Source organism: Dama dama, chromosome 11 (assembly GCF_033118175.1).
Source record: "Dama dama isolate Ldn47 chromosome 11, ASM3311817v1, whole genome shotgun sequence".
Lineage (NCBI taxonomy): Eukaryota > Metazoa > Chordata > Mammalia > Artiodactyla > Cervidae > Dama > Dama dama.
Window position 1 is genome coordinate 323,226 of NC_083691.1, and position 26,881 is coordinate 350,106.

The 26,881-nt window shown below is 56.3% G+C and overlaps 1 protein-coding gene across 11 annotated transcripts in view; it reads right to left on the minus strand.

The window, feature by feature from the left end:
• EHMT1 (euchromatic histone lysine methyltransferase 1) overlaps positions 1 to 26,881 on the minus strand; it is a 112,932-nt gene that overhangs the window by 7,951 nt on the left and 78,100 nt on the right. For all 11 annotated transcript variants that reach the window (XM_061154055.1, XM_061154057.1, XM_061154061.1 and 8 more), the window contains 12 exons: positions 26,632 to 26,714; positions 25,671 to 25,777; positions 20,824 to 20,946; positions 12,740 to 12,841; positions 11,180 to 11,284; positions 6,564 to 6,718; positions 5,741 to 5,908; positions 5,515 to 5,659; positions 5,129 to 5,206; positions 4,262 to 4,377; positions 1,650 to 1,736; positions 1,129 to 1,207 (listed from right to left, as the gene is read on the minus strand). In XM_061154055.1, the coding sequence (XP_061010038.1) occupies positions 1,129 to 1,207; positions 1,650 to 1,736; positions 4,262 to 4,377; positions 5,129 to 5,206; positions 5,515 to 5,659; positions 5,741 to 5,908; positions 6,564 to 6,718; positions 11,180 to 11,284; positions 12,740 to 12,841; positions 20,824 to 20,946; positions 25,671 to 25,777; positions 26,632 to 26,714 (1,348 nt within the window). The remainder of the gene's footprint in view (positions 1 to 1,128; positions 1,208 to 1,649; positions 1,737 to 4,261; positions 4,378 to 5,128; positions 5,207 to 5,514; positions 5,660 to 5,740; positions 5,909 to 6,563; positions 6,719 to 11,179; positions 11,285 to 12,739; positions 12,842 to 20,823; positions 20,947 to 25,670; positions 25,778 to 26,631; positions 26,715 to 26,881) is intronic.

Genomic DNA, 26,881 nt, shown 5'->3' on the forward strand with positions numbered 1-26,881 from the left:
GTGCTCCCAGAGGAGGGAGCCTACGCCCTGAGGCCCTTCAGGCAGGTTTGGGACCCAAACAAAAACCAGTTAGGAACAGGCGGCAACAGGTAAGCAGGACGAAGACCAACAGGGACCCCAGAAATAGACCACAGGGACCCCAGACACCAGACAGACCACAGGGACCCCAGAGACAGACCACAGGCAGGGGGGGCGGTGCCCGGTGGCCGCGCTGGGGCACGCGTGAGCCCCTGCAGGCGAACGCCGCAGCTAGGATGCACCGAGTAAGAGGTGTGAGATACAACCTGGGTGTGATGGCCCACAAAGTGGAATCACCCTCTGTATTACTCCAGCAAGTACGGGAGAGGCTGCAGGAGCAGAAAGATTTCAACAGATGCAGAAAAGCACTGAATATAACCTCTAGCCAACCATGTGACTCCTGGTGACCTTGCAGCAGACCCCTGAGCACCCACAGCCCATGGGAGCCTGGGGTCTGGAAGCTTCCTTCATCCACAGCGGGAACGGTGGCCTGGCCGGGAGGGGACCGTCGGCTGGTGAGGGGACCATGTCCGCTCAGCAGGGCACTCGGAATACACGGCACACTGGGCGGGCATGGGAGCGAGCGCCTGGCTTCACCCCGACCCAGCTCGGAGGCTCAGGCTCCTGAGGAGGACCGAGCACTTGAGGGCCCCTGCTGGCAGCACCTGTGAGCTCCAGCCAGTTCCTAGGTCAGCCTTGAGGAACCAGGGAGCAACTCAGGAGCCAGGGCAAGGCGGAGGGCAGCTGTGCCAGCTCAGAAACCCCTGGAAATCAGGGCCCGGAGCGGAGAAGCTGGAGTCCAGCGACCCCGCCAGACCCTGGGAGGGAGCCGGGACACGGAGGACTCCGTGGTCACACATGTGACCCTCAGTGCACACGGAGCCTCCACCCTTGCTCAGAGGGCGGGCTCAGGCTGCAGAGCTGCGTCCCAGCCCCACACTCAGGAGGCTGGCGGGACAGACACGGCCTCTGGGCCTGGTGACCCCACCGCAGGCACCTAAGCCCAGCAGAAGGGCCGGCAGCGGCCAGGGCCGCCGAGTCTCCCTACCCATGGGCACCGCCACACCACGGTCCCCCCGGCGCCACGTCCTACCCCTCGGGCTGCGTTACCTTGTTGTCAAGATCAAAGAGGTAAGAGTCTTCTTCCCGCACGTCGGCTTCCGAGTCAGAGATGAGCTCCCCGACATACCTGTGGGTCAGGGCGGGGTGGTGAGAACGCGGCACCTGGGAACCTGAAGGAGTCCCACACAAGGACGATCTGCTGTGACTCAACAAGGACTGAACCTTGGCCCCAGGATACAACACAGAAACCCTCTGACCAGGGTCCAAAGTGGTCATCCCTGGGAATCACGAACGAAACCCTGACAGACCTTCTGAAGCGAGCTCCAAGCGGGGGAGGGAGTGCAGGCGTCAGAGCGGACGGGGCGGGGGCACCCACTCCACGAGCCACACAGCCGGCCTGGGCAGCCCCGCCTGGCGCGTCTGGGCCACGAGGGCGGTGGGGCTTGCCTGGCGCCCCTCCCCCATGCTGCCCCTCTCCGCCACTCCGAGACCACAGGGGCAAGGCCCAGGAGATTCCCACCCACCCACCCTGTGACTGCAGGGGCAGGGCCCGGGAGAGCGGCACTCACTCGCAAACAAAGGTGCCCAGTGGGATGTCCTGCAGAGACCGGACGCCCCAGCCCATGTTCTGCGTCCGATAGAGCTGCAGCCTCGCCCTGGAAAACACAGCTACGTCCCAGCTCACTCCGCTCAGGAATGACACGCGAGGTTCGGGAGTAGAGGGCGGAGACACCGCCTTCCTGTCTGGAGGCACTTCAGCACCAGGTGAGGGAGCAACAGAGACTCCAAGCAACCCCAGGCCCTGGCCACCCGCACTGCCCTTCACGCCTCAGGAGATGCGGGGGGCCTCGGCCCCGCCCACCCTCCCTGCGCTGCAGGGTCTGGCCCCAGCGTCCAGCATGGGACCAGGCTGGGCAAGCCTCAGCTGTGACAAGGACCAGACGGTGAGCAGCCTGCCAGCCCCGACTGGAATGCAGCTGGGCGCGGGTGATGTGCGAACGGCAAGGCTGAGCTGACCTTTGGGGGCAGGGGGGGCCCCCTCCCGGCCCCGAGAGTCAGGGCATCCGCCTGCCATCTGTGTTCTGGGACCCTAGAGGGAGACAGGTGTGTCTGTCCTCTCCCCAAGGACTTCCAGCCACACACAAGGACATAGAAGTGTGGGCTGCTCACACGGTGCAGCGAAGTTACTTACTATTAACAGACCCCAAAATCCTGAGGTCATTAACGCTCAGCTAAACGTACACAGGACATAAATCTGCCCTCATGACCTTAGACTTTCCAACTCTCGAGCACTCCACAGAAAAAAGCTCCATGACCACAGCCCCAGGGTCTGGCTCTGGGGGGTCAGCAGGCTAAACACCCACATAGCTAAGCGACAAAAGATGTTACACGAGACGCCACCTCCATGACACAAAGGGCGGAGGGCAAGGGGACCCAAGTGTCCACACACGCTCAAACTCGTAAGCTTGGAGAAGGCGGCTCATGGGAAGCCCGGCTCTCGCCTTTGGGCTGTGTGACCTGAACCCACATCTGAGCAGGTAGGAAACACGGCTTCTGCTCTTTACAACAACCCTAACACAGGCCAAGGCTCCCAGGAACACGCACACACACGCATGCACACGCACACACACAGCTTCTGCTCTTTACATCAACCATAACACAAGTCAAGGCTCCCAGGAACACGCATGCACACGCATGCGCGCACACACACACAGCTTCTGCTCTTTACAACAACCCTAACACAGGCCAAGGCTCCTAGGAACACGCACGCACACGCATGCGCGCACACACACACACAGCTTTTGCTCTTTACATCAACCATAACACAGGCCAAGGCTCCCAGGAACACGCACGCACACGCATGCGCGCACACACACACAGCTTCTGCTCTTTACAACAACCCTAACACAGGCCAAGGCTCCTAGGAACACGCACGCACACGCATGCGCGCACACACACACAGCTTCTCTTTACATCAACCATAACACAGGCCAAGGCTCCCAGGAACACGCACGCACACGCATGCGCGCACACACACACAGCTTCTGCTCTTTACATCAACCATAACACAAGTCAAGGCTCCCAGGAACACGCACGCACACGCATGCGCGCACACACACACAGCTTCTGCTCTTTACAACCCTAACACAGGCCAAGGCTCCTAGGAACACGCACGCACACGCATGCGCGCACACACACACACAGCTTTTGCTCTTTACATCAACCATAACACAGGCCAAGGCTCCCAGGAACACGCACGCACACGCATGCGCGCACACACACACAGCTTCTGCTCTTTACAACAACCCTAACACAGGCTAAGGCTCCTAGGAACACGCACGCACACGCATGCACGCACACACACACAGCTTCTGCTCTTTACATCAACCATAACACAGGCCAAGGCTCCCAGGAACACGCACGCACACGCATGCGCGCACACACACACAGCTTCTGCTCTTTACATCAACCATAACACAAGTCAAGGCTCCCAGGAACACGCACGCACACGCATGCGCGCACACACACACAGCTTCTGCTCTTTACAACCCTAACACAGGCCAAGGCTCCTAGGAACACGCACGCACACGCATGCGCGCACACACACACACAGCTTTTGCTCTTTACATCAACCATAACACAGGCCAAGGCTCCCAGGAACACGCACGCACACGCATGCGCGCACACACACACAGCTTCTGCTCTTTACAACAACCCTAACACAGGCTAAGGCTCCCAGGAACACGCACGCACACGCATGCGCGCACACACACACAGCTTCTGCTCTTTACATCAACCATAACACAGGCCAAGGCTCCCAGGAACACGCACGCACACGCATGCGCGCACGCACACACAGCTTCTGCTCTTTACATCAACCCTAACACAGGCCAAGGCTCCAAGGAACACGCACGCATGCGCACACACACACACACGGCTCCTGCTCTTTACATCAACATGAAACAAAGGCCGAGGCTCCAAGGAACATGCACATGCAGACAGACAGACAGACACACACACACACAGCTTCTGCTCTTTACACCAACCCATAACACAGGCCAAGGCTCCAAGGAACACACGCACACACTAAACACACGTTCTCCCGTCTGTGGACACACGTGAAACCCGTGAGCTGCCCGAGGGCCCAGGCCAGCCGCACCCTTGACCGCAGAGCTCTCACCTGAGGCCGTTCTGCACCACGCGGTTGCGGCAGGTCCTCCAGCAGGAGCAGGCGTGGTTGCACTCAAACAGCAGGGGTGGCTCTGCCATGTTGAACTCGGGCAGCAGCCGGCCGTCCTGGGGCAGACACGAGAAGGGCTCACCACCCACGGCAGGGCCCCCGCGGACGAACACGCCCCTAGAACGCTGGTTTCCACCCGGGAGGAGCGGCCAAGAGTCCACATGGCTGGTTCCTGGTCCCTGACTGGCTGGCCTGCCCACCTTCCCCGCATCCTCTCAGCCTCCTGAGGCCCCTGCAGCTTGCCCTGTGGCCTCCCACCTGGACCACCTGCCCGCACATCCTGCCCCTCTGCAAACACCCACTCTGGAGGGACCCAGCACCCTGTTTCTGTCTGACACCCGGGACGCTGTGAACCGCTGGGCTACACCAGGCAGAGTCTGAGGCCCTGGCAGCTTCAGGGGCCGTTCTGAGGGGCACAGCTTGCGGGCCCCGCCCCCGTCAGCATGATACACCCTCAGAGAGGTGCCAGGAGCCCTGCCCACAATGCCTGAGCCTCTAGTTTGGGTGACCCTGATGCTCCGTCTTCCCTAATGACGACCCTGTGCCAGCAGCCTCCATGTAGGGCCTATGTGCCCTCCTCACCCCAGTACACCCCGCTCCTGCCCCCAATAATGACCTCTGAACCCCAAACCAAAGTCGGGGGGTTCCTGCCTCAGCAGCACCCTCCCAGCCCCGCAGCTGCCTCCAGCCAGGCTAGTGACGCCACCCTGGCCCCAGCCCCCAACCCAGGGACACAGGCTCCGCCCTGCCCCCTGCCCTGGCCCCCAGTCGGCGCCCCCTGCACCCCCCACTCACCCGCGTGCTCACCTTGTCGTACCAGCAGCGCATGCTGAGCTGGCCACACATGCAGTTGCTGGAGGAGCAGTCGTCGATGCACACGCAGTACTGCGGGGAGGGCCGTGTCAGACAGCGCCCCACCCCACAGCCCCACGCCATTCCCAGCTCTGGGGACGGTCCTCAGGAAGCCGGGGCCTGCAGCCTCCCCCAAGGAGGAGGTGGAGAGAACACGCGGGTCCGGCGCAGGGCTTGCAGGGGGGGGGCTGGGGACCTGGGCTCTTGGCCCCAGGAGCGCAGGAAAGCGGGCAGGTGCTGGGGGAGTGGCCAGAACTGAGCCAGTAGAGCTGAGGGCAGCCCGAGCCTGGGCCCGAGCCTCCCACCACCCAGCAACCGCTTGGACCAGGGCCCCCGCCGACCTGCAGGTGGGTGATGTTCCTGTCGATGTTCATGGGGGACGTCACGCAGTTCTGAGACACGTACTTGTAGTTGCTGGGGCACGGCTCACCATCCACACCGTTGACGCAGGGGATGGGGATCCGCTCGTAGCCCCGAGCGATGTCCCTGCCACGGGGGGCGTGTCAGCTCCAGGCGAGCCCAGCTCCCTCCCACGCCTGCGCCGCCCTGATGCTGGCCGCTCCTCACCTGCTCACCGTCTTCTCCACCGGGGCGGGCCTGTCGGGCGCTGCGTCCCGCAGAGCCTGGCTCACCTGCAGGGCGCTCCACACCTGTGAGTTGAGGCTGGCGCACTGCAGGGGCGTCTCCCCCTCCTTGTTCTTCAGGGTGACGTCCGAGTCCCGGGACAGGAAGAGGCTGCACAGAGAGCCAGGCACAGGACGCTCAGCCCTTCAGTCCAAGACTCAACGACAAGATGCACGCAGCATGCCCACCCAGTGCAAACAGGACCCGCCGCCTGCTCCCAGACGCCACAGCCTGCAGACCGGCGCCTCCAGCCACCACGCAGACACAGCCTCCTCCCCATAAGCACTGTCCTTCGCGGGAAGAGCACAGAAACTAGGGATGGCATCCGACTTTTCTCAGCTTTTCCATTAAAGGCACCCTCGGGATGAAAGGACAGCGACGTCTCTTGGCCACAAGCTCAGCACCTGGCAGGCGATGGTGTGCCAGGGAGGATCAGTGTGCCAGAGCTCGGCGTCCCCAGGGACCCCATCCGAGAGGGCGCAGGCCCCGTGGCAGGGGCACCCCTCGTCCCAGGCCCCCATGCAGGGATGATGGGGCCGCACGGCCCTGAGCTTCAGCCTGGAGTGGAGAAAAGGCTCTGGCAAGCGGGGCTCCCAGCGACCCATCTGCCCTCCAGACGGCGTCGCTCCCCTGGCCCCGAGCTGGGAGCCTCCAGGATGGCGGATTTTCACCGCAATCCTCCCAAGCTACGCTGACCGCTGACCGCAGGCCTGGCGGGAGAGGCCTGTCCGCCACAAGAAGTCCCCGGGGCCCTGGAGCCACTCACACGACACAGGCGTAGCGGTCCTCCCTGGCTGCGATGTGCAGGGGCGAGTCCCCATGGATGTTCACCGCATGCAGGTCACACCTGGCGGCCAGCAGGATCTCAGCGATGTCCACGCAGCCCGAGAAGGCCGCCCAATGCAGGCAGATGTTCTCCTCCTGGGTGGGGGACACGGGGGTGAGCCCCATCCGACAGAGGCGTCCTGCTGTTTTGTCTCGCTTTCATTAAAATGCACATCATCACAGTGCAGAGCAGGTTACAAACAGAAGACAGCCTCCTGAATCGGGCTGCGCCGTACACGACACACCACCCGGGGCCAGTTTACCTGCTTTTCTAAATTACGTTCCTTCTGAGGCACAGTCATGACTGTAGGGTAGTGATGCTTACGTAAGATGTGAAAAAGGCAAATCTGATTAAAACTTTATTTCATAAAAATCTAAAAACTTTAAATGAGGCAAAGAAAAATTTTGAAGTACCTGTGCCGTATGTAAAATATATGATTTACCACATATAGATTATACACGTGATATAATCTACCATGTTAAGTCTGTTAGAAGACTAGTTCTTAAAAAACAAACGTGAAAACAAAAGGTAAATAAAAAACAAGATAAGATAACAATGAGGAGCAAACCTAAAAGTCAAAAGACAAAGTCTAAACGAGAACCATGGCATATCCAACCTGCTGCACACGGCCCCATGCACAGAGAGCCCGCCCAGAGCGGCCCCTGGTCCCTGGCTCCCAGAGCAGGGCGCCCCTAGCCCCCAGCTCTGCCCCCCCAGCCCCTGGCTCAGCCCCCGGCTCTGCCCCCGGCCCCCGGCTCCGCCTCCCTTGCAGACACTCCCAGCGATGTTCCCGCTGCCCTTTCTGGCCACTGGCCTCAGGGCTGCAGCCTCCGCTCTCTGCTGTGTGGGCAGAGGGTGCATCATGTCCGGGACGCCGGGCCCTGCTCCGTTCAGCGCCCCATCCCCACACCTCATATGTCCCAGGCCTCCAGCTTGGCCACCTTGAGGAAGACAGCGTGGAGCAGGAGCTGAGGGGCCAGGGCCTGCCCCGCTTGCTGAGTCCACAGAGAAAGCGAAGCGGACTCCTCTCCCCGGCATCGCTCTCAGAAGCCCCCGCCCCAGGTTCCACCTGCCGCACACCTGTGGGCTCCTCAGTGAAACGGAGCCCCCCCCAGGGGCCTCTTCCTGCTCCAGCATCAGAGCTCTCCGAGACCTTATCAGCAGAACTGAGCCTGTCCCAGCCCCCAGGCCTGGGTTGGGGGAGGTGCCCGGGCCACTACCTCAGGACAGGCCCGCACGCCTCACAGGCGTCCAGCAAAGGAGGGGCAAGAGGGGCTATGATGGGTCTACCCCTACCCACACCTAGGTGGGAATGCAGGCAGAACAGTTTTCAGGAGCTGGACATCAGGCAGTGAGGGGCTGCACCCCGAGGGGGGAGTGAGCTGGCTGCTGCTCCCTGTCCCTCTCAGCTCCAGATCAGGCGGCCCCAGGACAAGGCGGCCAGGAGTGAGGGCCAGCGATGGGCTGAGACAGGCCTCTGGAGGGCTGCACATTCCAAGCCTGGGCCTCCAGAAGGACACCCCGGTGCCCAAGGCTCAGTGCCGGCCCCACAGGGTAGGGATGACCAGCCTCAGCTGAGATGTGTTCAGACTACCCCACATGACTGGGCCATTTCCAAATAACACTGCTGCACTGGGAACAAGGTTGAAGACAGATTCCCAGCAAGGTGAGTTCACAGCATCTTGACTCCAGTGTCAGCTTACCAGACAAACAAAGACTCGGAAAACCAGACCTACAACGAGCAGAAAGTCAACCACCCAAACCCAGAAATGACACACAGGGTGGACCAGCAAACTCGGGCATCAGAGAAGCCGAACAACTGTGTTCAGAAGAGACACACTTCAGAAAATACCAAGAAGGCCCTGCAGGACGTTCAGAGCTGAAGGCCACAGTGCCCGAGGTGGGAGCACACGGGACAGAATCAGCAGCGTAGCAGACACCATGGAGGAGGCCGGCGAGCTAGGACACAGCGCGCAGGACCGACGAAGCAGACGTCCAGAGTGAAAAATAACCTCAGCAAATGAAAAGGGCTTCAGTGAGCAGTGGAACAGCTTCTCGGTACACATGGAACCACAGCCTCCACAAGCGGGGTGGGGCAGAGGCGACTCTGGAAGAAGTGAGTGGGAAGCTTCCAGGTTGGTAAAGCCCCCCTACAACGGACCCAGGGGGAACCCTGAGCGCACACTTGCACGCACACGTCACCAGGCACCTTGTAGTAAGAGCACCAAAGCCCAGCAACAAAGAGACAGCCTTAAAAGAACCCGGAAGTGAAGAGGCACGTGACACAGAGAGACCAAGCAAGGCCGCCAGCAAGACCTTCCCGCTGCAGACGTGCGGGCCAGGACTCAGGGACGCACTGAGACCAACTGTCAGTCACACCTCTTCACCCAGAAGAACACCTTTCAAGAGCGAGGGAAAGGACTCTGCAGGCGTTAAGAAGCTGAGATTTCACCCCAGGCCACCCAGCATGGCGGGAAATGCGGACAGACCTCAGACACGCAGAAGGAAATGGCAGTGGACACACGGGCCTGAGGAGGAGGGGACTCCGGGAGCCAGACACCAAGCGCGTCGTCACAGCCTTTCCCAGAGGCCACCACTGTTTAAACAAACAGCCCCATATTATGTTGTTTATTTAGTAAAATACATGAGAGGAACTGCATGAAGCTGGGGAGGGAGAAATGGAAGTGGATACTGGGAGGTTCTCCTCACAGGCCCTGAAGCGATGTTCGTCAGGAGGGCCTGCCCCAGAACAAGGACAGGGCCCAGGCCCGGAAGACAAGCGTGGCCACCGGGCAGAGCCCATCAAGGAGGAAAGGCCGCTTCCTACGCACACTGCTGGCAACAGTGACAGGTCCACACACCAAGAAGAAAGAGCCCAACCCCACTTCCTACCATGCTTCTGAACCTACAGACTACAACAGGAGACATGGAGTGTCTGGGTGGGGCAGGGATTTCACACGTGATAAAGAACACTCCCACCAACACAGGAGACCTAAGAGATGTAGGTTTCATCCCTGGCAAGGGAAAATCCCCCGGAGAAGGAAATGGCAACCCACTCCAATATCTTTGCCTGGGAAATGCCATGGACAGAGGAGCCTGGTGGGCTATGGTCCATTGGGTCGCAGAGTCAACACAACTGAAGCAACTTAGCACACACATAGACAAAATAATTGATAAACTGAACTGAGAGTAACAGAACACACTATCTAATAAAGCACTTCTATCTAGAATACACAGAAACTCTCCAAACTTGAGAATAAGATAAACAATCCAGTAAAAAAATGAAAAGACCTGAAAAGAAGAGAAAGACCCAGCACATCTGTGAGAGCAGTAGAGCGTGGGGCAGCCAGACCCGCCCCCGGGAAACACGCCCCTGCAGGGCTGGCCGCGCGGAGACCGGCCGCAGCCCACACGCGGGACACGCAGGCGGCTCCGCGCAGCCACAGGGAGGGAGCCAGGCCAGCGCCCGGGCGGGACTGCAAGGAAAAAGGTTGAGAGGGCCGCTCGGCAACACAAGGCAGAAGCCTGGCTACGTGCGGTTTGGGAGCTGGTTATGTCTGGTTAAGAAGGACTAGTCATGTCTGTTAGAGGACTGGTTCTCAGGTATCTGGTTATGTCTGGTTAAGAAAGACTAGTCATGTCTGTTAGGGGGCTGGTTCTCAGGTATCTGGTTAGGTCTGGTTAAGAAAGACTAGTCATGTCTGTTAGGGGACTGGTTCTCAGGTATCTGGTGTGTCTGATTAAGAAGCACTGGTTATGTCCACGTCAGGTGTGTTCAGTATTCCCAGTTAAGGGTGTATCTCAGGCCTGGGGGCCCCCAGCAGCAGTGCCCTTGGTGGGGTTACTGCTCCCAGGCTCTGTGGGGAGGGTCCTCTTGCAAAGCAGCCACCGCTCCCATCCTGTCTTCACATGGTCCACTTGCGGCTCTGAGCAGAGGGATGGCTGTGCCTTCCTGCCTTACTCCATCATCAATGCCATGGACTTGTGGCCAGCTTCCTACTTACAGCTCTGGTAACTCTGCAAAGGTGGACACAGCTCACAAGCATAGCCCGTCCGTGTCCCGGGAACCCTGTGTTTCGCCTGGGAGGCAGCACACAGGTTCATGCCAGAGCAGGCCACCACCCACTGGTGCTGGGACCCCCAAAGCGTTCCCGAGATGAGACTCCCCTTCAGCTTCATCAGAAGTGCCTGGTGCTGCCTGCAAGCAAACTTCCCCACTAACACACAGCCGAAGGCTGTTCCCAGAAAGCCCGGCGCCTCAGCACCTCAGCCCCGGGGTGGTGTGTCTTGGGCCGCAGTCCCCACCACAGACACCAGAGTCAATGTCTCTAAACTTCTGGAAACACAGCTCCACCCGAGGCAGGTCTCAGGGCCTGTGCCCCTTGGTTCACACCCAACTACTGGCCGACACAGGAGATCGCACTGGGTCAGCACATGCTGACAACTGGATAGGAAGAGGTCAGGGCAGGCGCTAGGATGCGGCCTCCACGACCAATGTGCCGTCAGCCACCCTACGTCCGCCTGTCCTCCAGGCCCTCCTGCCAGGGGAGACTCACGTTGTCCCGGATGTTGATGTCGGACCCCTTGGAAAGCAACAGCTTCACGAGGTCCACATGCTTGTACTCAGTGGCCCAAATCATGGGCGTCCAGCCGCCATCATCCTAATTTCAAAGACAAAGAAAAACCTATCACAGCCCCTGGATGTGCGAGGAGAGACACAGTCATCACTCAGGACCTGAGAAGTGGCCCCAGGGAGGGGGTAGGAGTGGGGGCCCCGTCCTGCTAAAGGAAACCGAGGTTTGGGGCACTGCCCAGGGACCCTGGTGAGTGCAGGCAGGCCGCCCGGCAACCAACACACCTGCGCCCCGGACAGCATCACCTACGAAAGGGGCCGGGGCAGAGCAGGCCCGGGGCAGAGAGCAGGGCCAGGGCAGAGAGCAGGGCCAGGGGCAGAGAGTAGGGCCGGAGGCAGAGCAGGCCCGGGGCAGAGAGCAGGGCCAGGGCAGAGAGCAGGGCCGGGGCAGAGAGTAGGGCCAGGGGCAGAGTGTGCCTGGCTGGTAGGAGGCAGCGGCCAGCATACATCTGCCCACTCGGTGGTCCCAGGACAGACCACGCACAAGGCATGAACTACAGATGCCAGATCAGAGGATGAGGAGTCCGTGAAGGAGGGCAAGGAGCAGAAGCCCACCCAGCTGACCACAGCCTGCCCAGCTGGCTGCCTCTCTACCCTGCCCCCACCCCACTCGGCGGTCCCGGGGGTTTATTTAAACCAGGAGCAGCTCAGAGCCAACAAGGACCACATGGCCAATTCCTCTTCTGGCGGCCAGAGGCTCAGTCCCTGCCAACACAACTTGCTGCCTGCTCTAGTCACCGCATGTTCCCGTGGACCCACTCGGCCTCCACGGCTGAAGTCAGACGGTGCCCACAGACCTGCTGCGGGACCGGGTACATGGCAGGGCAGCAGAGCCCAGTCCGCCGGGCGGGAGATGAACCTGTGCCGAGGGAGGGGCCCGCAGGGACACAAACCTCTCTGCAGGGAGCGGCGCCGTGGTCCGTCCGGGAGAGCCCACAGCAGAGCCGGCACACGGGGCGCGCTGTGACGGAGGTGGTCACCCCAGAACCGCAGTCATGTGTGGGGTCCCAGGGGGTGGGAAGGGGTCCCTGAGAGTTGGAAGGACCCTTCCTTGCACCCTCATCTTCTCCCCAAGCCCCTCACAGGTCAGGAGACGTACACGGGACCTACTCTGTGCTGGGTACTGCAGGACACCCCAGAGTCCTGACAGCAGCTGGACAGACAGGCAGACGCAAAGCAAGCACACGGGAAGAGACGGAACATCCGACAACAGTCAGCGCTGGGAGGGAAGGCGAGGAGCCCAGGGCAGCTCGGCCCATGGAGGCTGGGGCCCCGCTCGAGTGGCAGTGCCTGAAGACGGGCCTCTAGGAGGCCAGTGAGCCAGAGAGCAGGCCAGGAGGCGGACAGGCTGGGGAGAAGAGGCCAGGTCTCCAGGCCCTGCAGAGGTGGCCCCGAGGACAGGCAGGGCCAGGACCACCGCGAGGACTCGTCTCAGGTCAGGCGGAGCCCATGAAGCAGCATCAAGAGCGGATGGGGCAATTACCTGACAGTTGACGTCCATCTGTCCATTTGAGAGCAGGTACTGAACCACGTCGTAGTGGCCTTTCTTGGCAGCCAGGTGCAAACAGGTCGAGCCCTCTGCGTCCTGTAACACGAGAGCCGCTGAGGTCCCACAGCCAACAGGCCCCGGGAGCCCTAGGGTGCTGAGCTCCCCCCGCCTGACGCTCCATGGCGACCAAGCCCCAGGGCCCATCGGCAGGCGTCTGCTGGCTGGCCTTTGTCTCCACCTCCCAGGAACCTAAATCTACCTCAGCCACGGAACACCCAGCACCAGAGCCGCCGCCCAACCCCCACTCCACCCTCTGAGTAGAGGCCAGACAGGGCGGGGGGAGTGACGGCCGAGGCTCGAAGGTGGGTGCCCCCCGAGGCTCTGGCTACACAAGTGCACATCCAGAAACAAAGACTCCGCGTGCTGAGCTGTAACGTGTAGACAAACACCCTTCTGCAGTCCACTCAGTCCCACACCCTGAGGGCTCCGTTGGGCACATGCCGCACCTGCTCACTCACACTCGCTGATGCTGGGCAGCCCAGCCTGTGTCGCTGGCCAAGGAGACCTGGGCTGCCGGGACCTCCTCTTGTGCAAGACACACCAAATGCCGCGACGTGCCCTCGGTGCCCCGTGACCCTGACCCGGAGACCCCTGCCCCAGAGCAGTGACGTGCGCTCCTCCCCGGGGGGCTCAGCTGTGGGCTTCACAGGACCCACGGCCAGGGATGGAGGCTGCCCAACCTCCCTCCACCTGCAGGAGGCCCCCCGCACTGTGCGGCCCCTCCCGTGCTCCATGCGTCTTCTGTTCAACAGAAACACGAAAATCTCTTTTTTTTTTTTTATATGGACTATTTTTTAAAGTCCTTATTGAATTCACTGCAACACTGCTTCTGTTACCGTCTCTTGGCTCTGAGGTATGTGGGATCTCAGCTCCCTGACCAGAGTCTGGACCTGCACTCCTGCACTGGGAGGTTGAATCTTAACCACCGCACCAGGGAAGGCCTGGAAATCCTGAATTCTAACGCTCTCAACAGTGTCAATCTCTTCTGTACTTTTTTGTGTCCTGCTGAGGAAACCGTTCCCTCTTCACCTCCGAACGCTCTATGCCCTCGCCTGCTGCACTTGACTCTTCTGTTCACCACGTGCCTGACGCGCCTTCACCCTGCTCGCTCCTGCCTGGTGCGTGTGTGAGTGTTGTCTGTGTTAGCATGCCGTGTTAGCGTGTTCTATCCATGTGTTAGCATGTGCTCTCCACATTCAGTGCCATGTTAACATGTAATCTCCATGTGTCCCCGGGTGTTCTGTGTGTGCATGTGTGCTCTCCATGTGTTCAGGTGCGATTGCTATGTGTTCATGGGTTCTGTGTTAGCGTGTGCTCTCCGTGTTCACTGTGCTGTTAGCACACGCTCTCCCTATGTTCACATGTGCTCTGTGTCAGCATGTGCTCTCCATGTGTTCACGTGTGCTCTCCATGCTAGTGTGTGCCCTACATGGTCACTGTGCTGTGTTGGGGTGTGATCTCCATGTGTTCATGGGTTCTGTGTTAGCGTGTGCTCTCCGTGTTCACTGCGCTGTTAGCACACACTCTGCATGTGTTCACATGTGCTCTGTGTTAGTGTGTGCTCTGTGTCAGTGTTCTGTGTGCTCACTGTGCTGTGTTAGCACGTGCTCTCCGTGTGTTCGCATGTGCTCTCCGCATGTTCTCACGTGCTCTCTGTGGAAGCAGGGCTGGCTCTCGTCTGTTCACCAGCTCAAACGTCTCCTCAGGCTGCAGGGCTTCATCCTCTGATGCTGGACAGAACTACGATGTGGTGAGGGTCAGATGACCATCTTGCTGTGGTCCCACCTGTTTTTACTCCTCTTTTCCTGCTTTCCAGTCACAAAGCACTAAGATTCCATTTTACTTTCTCTACTACCTTTAAAAAATATTTCCTTAAAGCTATGCTTCTTTTAAGTTACTCCTCAGTCTTCTGCAAGATCACAACTTTCAACTGTCCACAGCTCAGAGCAGCACTGCCTGCTCCCAGAACTGACCCTGAGGGCCATGCTCACGCCGCTCCACCGTCCCCTAGTTCCCACGGTTGTGTCGATGTCCCGTCTGTGTAAACTCCATCTCACAATACTCATCTTCCTTTAAACAGCCTTCACCTTTTAATAAACTTCCCCATTTCTGGTATTTTCATTATTTCCAAGGATGAGATTCTCCTCCTGGCTCTACTGTGAATCTGCTATTAAGTTCTGTCAGTTTTTGTGCACCTGAAAATGTTTTATTTCACAATTATTTCTGAAGGACACTTGTATTGGCTGTAGCATTCTTGGCGGACATGTTTTTGGACTTTTTTCCCCCTTTCAGCACAATGAGAAAATCACTCCATGGTTTCCTGGCCCCTGTGGTTTCATATGCGAAGCAGGCAAGCACATGCAGTGTTCATTTACATGTGCTGCACCAGGCTGCTCTTCTGGGGCCGCATTAAGGTTTTCCACAGTTTAACATGATGCATTTTGGCGTAGCAGCCTGTGCATTTGTCCAGCTTGGGGTTTGCTGAGATTCTTGAACCTGGAGGTTATTTTTCATCAAATTTGGAAAATTTATGACCACTTTTCCTTCAATACATTTTCTTCCACTGGGTCTCCCTCCTTTCCGGGACTCTAACCACAGACAGCTCAGTGCTATCCTACAGTCTGCTTCTCAGACAGACTGTCTTCTGTGTCTGGTCTTGGGTTTCAAGGGCCCCTCTTTCTATGGCACCCAAAGCGCAGCTAGGCTCACTGGTGAACTGTCCACTCCAGACCTGTACCAACCAGTTGTCCTGCTGGTACAGCTACTCCTACAAAGCCCTCAGCCCTGACCTCCTGCCTCTGCAGTAGTGCTTTGCTTGGGCACTGGCTCCAGTGATGGGGCCAGGAAATTGTCCCCTGGCCAAGCACTAGGCAGAACTCACCCACCCATCCTAATGGAGGACTAACACTTACCTGCAGGCATTTATAGAGCAGCTAAAGGTTGCCAGATCTCAAAACCCACCAAAGCAAAGGACTAGATACTGCCTTGAAAAAACATCCATGACTCATGTAACTTTGTTCAGCTGTGAAGTTGTGTCCGGCTCTTTGTGACCCCATGAAGTACAGCAATCCAGGCTTCCCTGTCCTCCAATATCTCCCGCTGCTGCTGCTGCTGCTAAGTCACTTCAACTGAAGCGACTATCCGACTCTGCACGACCATGGACTGCGGCCTACCAGGCTCCTCCGTCCATGGGACTCTCCAGGAGAGAGTACTGGAGTGGGTTGCCATTGCCTTCTCCACTATCTCCTGGAGTTTGCTCAAACTCATCTCCATTGGTTCAGTGATGCCATCCAACCATCTCATCCTGTGTTGCCCCCTTCTCCTCTTGCCCCCAATCTTTTCTAGCATCAGAGTCTTTTCCAATGAGTCAGCTCTTCTCATCAGGTGGCCAAAGTATTGGGGCTTCAGCTTCAACATCAGTCCTTCCAATAAATATTCAGGGTTGATTTCCTTTAGGACTGACTGGTCTGATCTCCTGGCTGTCGGGACTCCCAAGAGTCTTCTCCAGCACCACAGTTTGAAAGCATCAATTCAGCACTCAGCCTTCTTTATGGTTCAACTCTCACATGCATACATGACTCCTGGAAAAACCATAGCTTTGACTATTCAGACCTTTGTTGGCAAAGTGATGTCTCTGCTTTTTAATATGTTCTCCAGGTTTGTCATAGCTTTCCTTCCAAGGAGCAAGTGTCGTTTGATCTCATGACTGCAGTCACCCTCCGCAGTGATTTTGGAGTCCAAGAAAATAAAACCTGCCACTGTTTCCACTTTTTATCCATCTATTTGCCATGAAGTGATGCAACCGGATTCCATGATCTTAGTTTTTTGAATGTTGAGTTTCAAGCCACATTTTTCACTCTCTTTCAACTTCATCAAGAGGCTCTTTAGTTCCTCTTCACTTTCAGCCCTTACAGTGGTATCATCTGCATGTCTGAAGTTACTGATATTTTTCCCAGTAATCTTGATTCCAGCTTGTGATTCATCCAGCCCAGCATTTCACATGATGTACTCTACATATGTAAATAACTACATACAAAAAACTGTTTACTTTGACAGAAGCAAATTAAAATAATAAAAAAAACTCATTTTTGCATAATCAAACTGTGAGTCTTTTTTTAACTGTAATGGTTGGTGTTGGTGAGAGTGCAGGGAAATGAGTGCTCACATACTTCCCGGTGCATTCAAGAAAGAGGGATCAAAGGCCTTAAAAATCAGTATATATCTTGCCCCCAAAAATCCTTGACCAGAAAATCTGTCTTAAACATGTGAAAAGACTTAGCTATGTAATGTCTGTTGAAGCATTGTGTATAATAAAAATTGATCATCCACATATTAAACTAGTGAATCTGGCAAAAATGATACAAATTATATCATGAAATATAACATAGCCATTTGAAATAATGCTTAGAATAACATTTAATGACATAGAAAAACAGAATTTGATGGGAAAAAGGAGTTGATAAATTAGTATGAACTGTATGATGATTTTTTCAGCGGAAAAAATGTGTATTAATGTGAAAGGCTCTAAGATTCAACACTTTTATTGTTACTGTGTGTATCTAACCTAAAACTTGCCATTCAAACCATTTTTGAGCCACTCCATGGCCTCGTTAATTGCTCTACAAGCCATGCAACCATCACCACTCTGAGCTCAGGACCTCCCACCAGCCCAGGCAGGAGGCTCAGGCAGCACCACTCAGCCTGTCCCTGCCCTCACCCCGAGGGGCCTCATCTCTAAATCTGCCTGGTCAGCTTTCTCACATAAGTGGAATCACAATCATCCCGTGTCAGCTTCCTCGCCTGAGCAGAATCACACACCGTTCGTCCCGTGTCAGCTTCCTCGCCTGAGCGGAATCACACACTGTCCGTCCCGTGTCAGCTTCCTCGCCTGAGCGGAATCACACACCCTTCGTCCCGTGTCAGCTTCCTCGCCTGAGCGGAATCACACACCCTTCGTCCCGTGTCAGCTTCCTCGCCTGAGCGGAATCACACACCGTCCGTCCCGTGTCAGCTTCCTCGCCTGAGCGGAATCACACACCCTTCGTCCCATGTCAGCTTCCTTCTCTCAGTGTACCATTCTCAAGTTCACCTGTGTTGCAGCCTGTGTTGGAATCTCCTTCCTTTTTGAAGACTGAACAACGCTCCACCTCAGGGATGGATCACATCTGGCTTATCCACCATACATCAATGGACCCTGGGGGGCTTCCACCTTTTGGTAACTGTAAACAGCGTAGAGAAGCAGGTGTGTACACACCTGTCTGTCCTTGCTTCCTGTCTCCTTGGGTACACACCCTGGACTGGAATCACTGGATCATACAGTTAAAGCTAAGTGTTTAATTTTTTTGAGGAACCACCAGACTGTTTTCTACAGTTTTCACATCATTTCACACTTCCACCAGCAATGTATGAGAATTCCAACCTGTCCACATCTTTGCTGGCGCTTGTTTTCTGATATTTAGACAACAGTTGTCCTATGGGGTCTCACTGTGGCTTTGAATGCATTTCCCTAAAGACTAATGATGTTGAGCATCTTTTCATGTGCCAACTGGCATTCAAATATAAGTATCTTCCCTGATGTCTGCTCAAACTCTGCCCACTTCTGAGCTGGGCTCCAGTTTGTTGTTGAGTAGCAGGACATGTCTGTGTGATTTGGAGAGTGAGGCCCAGCAGATACAGAATTGATGAATATTTCCCTCTCCTGGGGGGTGGTTTCTTCACTCTCCTTTGATGGACCAAAGTTTTAATTTTGATAAAGTTTAAGTTACCTATTATCTTCTTATGGTGTCACGTCCAAGAAATCACTACCAAATCCAATATCACATAGATTTCTCTGTTTTCTGTCAAGTGTTTTACAATTTTAGCTCTTGAATGTAGGTCTTTGATCCCCTTGGGTTAACTTGTGAATACACAGTAAGAAAGCGGCCCAGACTCACTCTCCTGTGGGTGGAAGTCCAGTTTTCCCAGCACTTGTGGTGGAAAGACACCCTCTCCTGCCACTGGATGGTCTGGCCTGTAAGAGAAATCACCCGATGCTGTCTGCAGGGTGCACTTCAGGCTCTCTCTGCACCACCCCACATGTCCGTCTCTGCAAGCTCTCCATCCGCTGCTCCACGTGTCTGTCTCGAGGCAGGTACCACACTCTTTGGATTACTGCAGCTCTGTCCTAAGTTTTGAAGTCAGGAAGTGTGAGGCCTCCAGCGTTGCTCTTTGGCAAGACTGTTTTGACTGTTCAGGGTTTCTCTGTAGACAACAGTGCTGGGATTCTGACAGGGACTGCACTGATCTGCAGGTGGTTCTGGGCAGTAAGACTTTCTAACAATACAGTCAGCACTCAGTGCCCACAGATGTAGAATCACAATGAGGAGGGTTGACTGTCACAGTCTCATCAAGGGACTGGAGCACTGGTGGGCTGGAATCTGTGGGGGTCCTGGAATCGATCCCCTGCAGACAACAAGGGATGAAAGTACTGCCTGCTTCTACTCCACAAACACAGGATAATTTCCATTTATCTGTGCCTTTTCAAATTTCTCTCAGCATTGTTTTAGTGTACAAATCTTTTACCTCCTTGGTTAAGCTTATTCCAAAGTATTTTATTCTTCTTGATGCTACTGTAAATGGAACTGTGTTCTTAATTTGCTTTTTGGATCATTCACAAGTGTAGAAATACAACTGATACTTCTGTACTGAATTGATATATTAAACTTTCTCAAATGTACTTATCAGTACTGACAAGTCTCCGTGTGGACTCTTCATGACTTTCTATCTGTGTGAACTCTTCATGAGTTTCTAAATACAAGAGCATGTCGTCTATGCACAGATATTATTTTTCTTCCCCTTTCCAATATGGATGCCTCTTTTTCTCTTTCTCCAGTTGTTGTTGCTCAGCTGCCAAGTCACGTCTGACTCTTTACGACCACATGGATGGCAGCACACCAGGTCCTGTCCCTCACCATCTCCCAGAGTTTGTCCAAGTTCATGTCCATTGAATCAGTGATGTCATCCAACCGTCTCATCCTCTGTTGTCCCCTTCTCATCCTGCCTTCAATCTTTGCCAGCATCAGGGTCTTTTCCAATGAGTTGGTTCTTTGCATCAGTTGGCCAAAGTATTAGAGTTTCAGCATCAGTCCTTCCAATGAATATTCAGCGCTGATTTCCTTTAGGATTGACTGGTTTGATCTCCTTGCTGTCCAAGGACTCTCAAGAGTCTTCTCCAGCACCACAATTCAAAAGCATCAATTCTCTGGCGCTCAGCCTTCTTTATGGTTCAACTCTCACATCCATACGTGAGTACTGGGAAGACCGTTAAGACTTAACTACATGGGCCTTTGTTGGCAAAGTGATGTCTTTGCCTTTTAATACACTGTCTAGGTTTGTTATAGCTTTCCTTCCAAGAAGCAATCATCTTCTAATTTCAAGGCTGCAGTCACCAACCACAGTGGTTTTGGAGCCCAAGAAAAGGAGATCTGTCACTGCTTCCACCTTTTCTCCTTCTATTTGCCATGCAGGGATGGGACCACATGACATGATCTTAGTTTTTTTAATATTGAGTTTTAAGCCAGCTTTTTCACTCTCCTCTTTTACCCTCTTCAAAGGCTGTTTAGTTCCTTTTCACTTTCTGCCCTTAGGGTGCCATCATCTGCATAACTTGAGGTTGTTGATATTTGTCCCAGCAATCTTAATTCCAGCTTGTGCTTCGTCCAGCCTGGCACATCACATGATGACAACTTTCCTGAGAGAGGGTTCCGAACAGCAGACGCAGAGGGGAGGTGCCCGCCAAGAAGGGCAGAGCAGGGCCCTCTGCACACAAACACTCACTGGTGCTGGTCTGCGGCAGGCCCCGTGCAGCCAGCGCTCACAGTACTTCCCATGAGCAAACTGCCGCTGCACAAGCTGCGCTGCCTACTTGCAGACACCTGTGGGTGGCCGGCGGCCGCCAATCCCTGAGGGCGTCCCAGGGAAGCGGCCCTACTCCTCCTCATGAGCAGCCCTACGGGGAGTGGGGTGCGTGTGGCGGGTACCTTGGGATCCACGAGGGCCCCGGCCTTGATGAGGTACTTCACCGCGTCCAAATGGTTGTTCTCCGCCGCCTCCATCAGCGGGGTCCTCTGGTCCTCGGAGCAGGTGTCAATGTTGGCGCCCGCCTGTGAGAAGAGGGACAGACACTCAGCCTGCAGCCACACCAGGGAGGAGACACCCCCCAGGCTCCGACAGTGGAGACGCAGGGAGCACAGGGGCTACGTTCGGTCTGTCTGCCGACTGAGCCTGAGGCTCCAAAGTGACGGTTCTATTTTCTGTCAGGAAGAGCTTTCACTTCTAAGTTAACTTAGTAAAGATAGCAACATCACTGACAATCTCTTAGAAATAAGAAAGTGAGATCCCAGCGCAGACAAAGAAGAGGTGAGGAAAGGGTCTCTGCAAGGCGGGGCCAGGAGGTAAGGGGACCAGCTTGCAGTGACCTGGAGCTCTTTCTGGGCTGTTCTAATGCTCGCTGAAATAAACCAAACAAAAATTCATCTCCAGCATGTATTTTCTAATAGTGGGTGTACTTAAAAACTAATGAGCGAGCAGGAGTCCTCGGGTAAATTCTGTCTAAAATGCAGACGCCCAAGGTGAGTTGTCCACTCAGAGCAAAGCAACTATTTGGCAGCTGAACCTTTTCTTTGTGGGGGAGAAACTAACTTCTTACACTAATGTATGAAGAGCTAACACCTACAAGGCTGTTTTTATTATTAGCAATTAAAACACAAGAGTAATGATTTAGTGAGAAACTTAAAAGCAGATGGAGAGTGGCACACGGAAGCCAGGGGCTGAGCAGCAGGGGCTGGAAGGAGACCCGCTGGCCTCCAGGCAGGTGGTAAACACATGCTAAACACCCACGGGACACCGGTCCGAATTGGGCAAGGAGGAGCCGGGACCCCCAGAGCAACCCGGAGGAGCACACACGTGAGGGGCAGGCAGGGTGGAGCACTGCACGGGGGGCCCAGTAGGCCAGCATGAGGTCAGCCACTCTGCCCAGGTGCACAGGCAGGATGAGCCTCTGCCGGTGGAAGGCCAGGCAGCGCCTGTGACTGGGGGCACACACCTGGCAAGACTCCCCCAGACCCCCAGCCACCCTGAGTCCTCAGCGGGTGGGCAGCCCCAAAGGCAGGGGCCCAGGTCTGAGAGGGCTGCACAGGCTGATGGGCAGGAGCGGAGGCAGGGGCCGCGCTGCAGAGGGTCAGGGTCAGAGGGACATCTCCCCCACCCCAGCACTAAGACCCTGGGACCTCGAGGACTGGTGCTCCGTGCACTTGTCTGAAACCCAAGCCAGTCGTGACCCACCCAACCAGCGGCACGGAAGCCCCACACAGGACGTCTGTGCAGCCCAGGACCAGAGCAGGGAAGCCAGCCCAAAGGTGAGTGACCATCCCAGGGAGAGGTGGGGTGCCTGGGAGATGACACCAAGCCATCTGAGACACAGGAGGAGGGGGATGAAGGGTGAGCCCCCAGAGAACAGGGCGGCACGTGTCAGGGCAACAGCCGCTGCTCTCCCCTCCCCTGGGCCCCGAGGCTGCGAGGACAGGCACCTTCCTCATCGGAAGACTCCCCCCGCTCACAGCCGGCACCAGGTCAGAGCAGAGCAGGCGGGAGGACCCGATCAAACCTCCTGGAATGATGGACAGGGTCAGAGCCAGGACAAACAGACGTGCAGGAGAGATGGATAACCGGCAGGAGAGGCCAGAGCAGGGGCCAGCGTGGGGACAATCAGGCGGGGTCAGAGGCTGGGACTGGCCCAGTCCACTGCAGGGCGTGGAAGGCGGCACCCGATGGGTCTCCTTTAGCTCAATGGCCGCAGTGCTGCAGCTGCCTAGTTGGAGCTGCTCCCATTGAGACCTCGGCATGGAAATGAGTCAGGCCAGGAATGACCAAAAACGCTCTTCACAGGCGCCCCCTACCCTGACCACACCGTGAGCAAGGGTGCTCCCTGGCTGCCTGGGGCCAGGAGAGGGCACAGGACCAGGGCCAGAGCCCGCCGGGAAGAGGACACAAGAAGTAGGCACCCAGGAGACCTGGGCCTCCAAAAGCAGCACCGTGGGATCCAGGGCGAAGCAGAGTGAGCCCGCCCACCACGCACGCAGGGCTCTGGGGAAGGGCGGCCCGCCTCGGGAGTGCCCGCTTGAGAACCTCACCTGAGAGGTGCCCAGCTGTTGCACCTCCAGGCTCGGACACACAGTGCGGAGCCATAAAGATCACTAACATGTGCAGTGCTGGTTCTTTCTAAACCAATGCGTAACGTTTTATTCTCCAACAGTTTACAACTCAAGAGAAGCTGCAAAATAGAACACAACACACCTGTGCTCTCTCCCAGGACTGTTTCCTAAATCATGGCCCGTGGGCAGAAGCAGGAATGGGCAGTGGGTCAGTGAGTGGCCCCCAGGCCATGCTGGGTCCCCCGGATCTGAACAACCCCTTAGGTTGTTGCTCTTTGAACGAAAGAAGGCAAACAAGTCACACCATGTGGAGTTCAGAGGTGGAGGGAGCTCAGGCGTGTGGCTGAGGGTGCCTGCAGGGCAGTGAGCCCAGAGAGACACACACGTGGTCACGATGACGCCGTCCTCAGAGCTGCCCGAGGGGGGACATGGTGCTTCAGGGGAGAGGCAGACCAGGCCGGCTCCCTCTAGAGCCACTAAGATGAACCAAGATGCTTACATTTTAGACTCTTCTTTATTAATCACACAGGCTTTCCTGGTGGCTCAGCGGTAAAGGATCCGCCTGCCAATGCAGGACTCTTTACACCCTGGGTCAGGATCAATCCCTGGGTCAGGAAGATGCCCTGGAGAAGGAAATGGCAACTCACTCCAGTATTCATGCCTGGGAAATCTCATGGACAGAAGGGCCTGGTGGGTTGCAGACCACAGGGTCACCAAGAGTAAGACATGACTTAGCAATTAAAACAACAACAAATATGTACACACGTACATATTTTAATGTTAAAAAAGAAGTGGGGTCTTCCCTGATGGCTGAGTGGTAAAGAATCCATCTGCCAATGGAGGAGACACGTGTTCCATCTCTGATCTGGGAAGATTCCGTATGCTACGGAGCAACTAAGCCCATAAGACGCAACTACTGAGCCTGCGCTTGAGAGCCTGGGAGCTGCAACAGCGGAGCTCACGCACCTCACCTACCAAGGCCCAAACACTCAGAGCTCACACTCCACAGCAAGAGAGGCCCAAGCGCCGCAACTAGAGAAAAGGCAGAGCAGCAGTGAAAACCCAGCTCGGCTCAGTGCAGTTGCTCAGTCGTGTCTGACTCTTTGCGACACCATGAACTGCAGCACGCCAGGCCTCCCTGTCCATCACCAACTCCCGGAGCTTAACTCAAACTCACATCCATTGAGTCGGTACTACCAAAAAAAAAAAGATAAATAAATAAATTTTTTCAAAAAGGTGGAATTTCCCTGGTGGCTCAAATGGTAAAGCATCTGCCTGTGGTGCGGGAGACCTGGGTTTGATCCCTGGGTTGGGAAGATCCCTTGGAGAAGGAAATGGCAACCCACTCCAGTATTCTTGCTTAGAAAATCCCCATGGACAGAGAAGCCTGGTTGGGCTACAGTCCCTGGGTTCACAAAGAGTCAGACACGACCGAGCAAATTCACTTTCTTTTCTTTCTTTCAAAAAGGTGGGGGGAAATAGGTCCTTTCGAAGGAGTGCAGAGCTGCCTCCTCCAAAGGAAGAAGGAAGTCAGAAGAGGCGGCAGCAGAACCCAGCTGCATGCTATTTAAACAGGTCCATACAAACGAGCCTCTGGCCCGCCCAAGCCAAAGCTGAGAGGGATCTGAGAAGCGGGTCTCAGGCATCAGAAATCTAAACCAACAGGTAAACCTACTGTAAACATCAATGCAAAAGCAGGCTCCTCACTGCGCGCAGCGCCAGGGAGGAGGCGGGGACAGGATAGAGCCGCTGCGACCACACACCGGAGGCCAGCAGCTGGCGACAGGTGCCCCGAGGCCCCAGTGGAGGCATACTGCGCTCCCAGGCCCGGAGCCCTCCTGGGGACCCCAACACGAAAACTGCCAGCTGACAGGCCCAACCAAGAGCCCACCTCCGGCATTTCAGCCCTTTCCTTTTCACACAAACAAGCCAGCACCAGGCATTTGGGTAAAACCTGAAATGAGAAAGACTAGAACAGAGTTTCCAGCACTGCAGGGAGACCCAGAGGTCACTGAGAAGGATCTCTCAGGGAGCAAGAAAAGACCCAGGAATTCAAATGAGGCAGCACAGGTGAATCCCCATTTGAGGTGAACCCCCAAAAGGAGCTGAGGGTCACGTGGAGCAGTGCCTAAGAAAGTAGACTGGAAGGATGCAGAGCTGGAGAGGAGGTGCGCCAGGTAAACACAGGCGCTCAGGGAGGGCCCCAGAGCCCAAAGAGAAAACCCCCCAGACTGAGCTGGGGGCTGAGTGGCAAGTCTAGACCCACGAACAAAAGGAAATTTCCTGAAGGATCCAGAGATCAAGAACCAGCTGAAAGGTGGCCTCTCGGGAACAGAGGTCCCACAGGGGCCTGGGACGGGGGGGACCTCCCAGAGAGACAGCGCTGAGAGTGGGCGACGCACTTTCAGACAACATAGAGGCCAGCGTGCCTGCTGGGTGGGGGGTGCCCCTCATACAACCATGGGATATTCACGGGACCACAGGACGCAAGCTCTCACTGCAGGAGGTGGGCAGAGGGGCACGTGTGCACGCCTGGGCTGAACCCCCAGCCTGGGAAGTCGGCGACGCTAAAACCCAAAGCACACGAGAACCAGTCAGGAAACAGCGAGCAGCACGCGGCCCTCGGGACCAGCAGCCAGGCCGGGCCCTTGCTGCTGCCGCAGACCGCACCCAACCTGGATCAGCATGTGGCAGATGTCCACGTGGCCAGCCTCCGCCGCAGCGTGCAGGGGCGAGCGCTTGTTCTGATGCTCCATTTTGAAGTTGGGGTCGATCCCGTCAACTGCAAACAAACAGGAGATGCCGATCCCTCATCAGGCACAACCCTAGCACCCAGGCGGGCCAGTCCAGGGTGGGGAGGTCCCGGGGGACGGCAGGCAGGCTGCGGTCAAAGGCCCTGGCACCATGCCTAACTCTGGGCCCCTGGCTCTCCCGTGTCCCCTGGCCAGCCTCTGCCCAAACATGAGGCTGGAGGGGCCCCAGGATGGATGCTCCATGGGAGCAGGACCCCCAGGCCAGGCCCTAAGGGGAGGCAATTACTGAGTGCAGCTCCCAACCTGGCATGGACACAGGCCATGAGGTAAAGCCTGGAGCAGGGAGGCGACCTCAGTACTACACAAGGTCTAAAAGGAAAATGACAAAAATTACCACTTTGGTCAACGTAAAATAAAACCTTTTTTTCCCCAGAACAAACTGCTACACTTGTTTCTTGATTTCCCGTCAAGTAAAGAGATTCTGCATCCACCTTCTCCAGCCCAAAAGTCAAGCCTAAGCTGTGAGCTCAGAAGCAAAGCGCTGCCTGCTCCTCAGCACCCAGCGGGTCAGAACCGCAGTGGCAGGACTCACTGGCAGCGCGGGCATCCCAGGCTGCTCTCTGTGCGGAAGGCACGGGCGTGTCCACTCGGCACAGAGCCCGGCTCACTGACCACGCTCCTCCTGACTCCACAGCACTTCTTAATAGTCACATGCCTCATTCCTGCTAATTCCGAGCAAATACACCCACTGCCGTGACTGAGCATGAACATGGCAAACAGGCCGAACCCCAGGGGCAGCCTGTGTGTGCCGACCAGAGAAGTGGAACAGGGCGGGACACGGCGGGCAGTCCCTGCGAGGACAGAGGCGTCTTCGCCCACCTACCCAGCATGAGCAGCACCTTCTGCAGCTCCCCTTGCCGCGCCGAGAAGTACAGCTGCTTCGGGTGGAAGCGGAGCTTCTTGGGTCTGCGGAGAGAGCACGGGTCAGCAGCAAGCACAGTTCCCCCACCACACACGTGCACGCAGGGACACACACACACCCCCCCATACACCCCCACCTGCAGGCTGGGGTGGCCTGGTGACTCCTGGGGGGCGCCCACGTCTCAGGGGTGCACATGGCAGGCACATGAGGC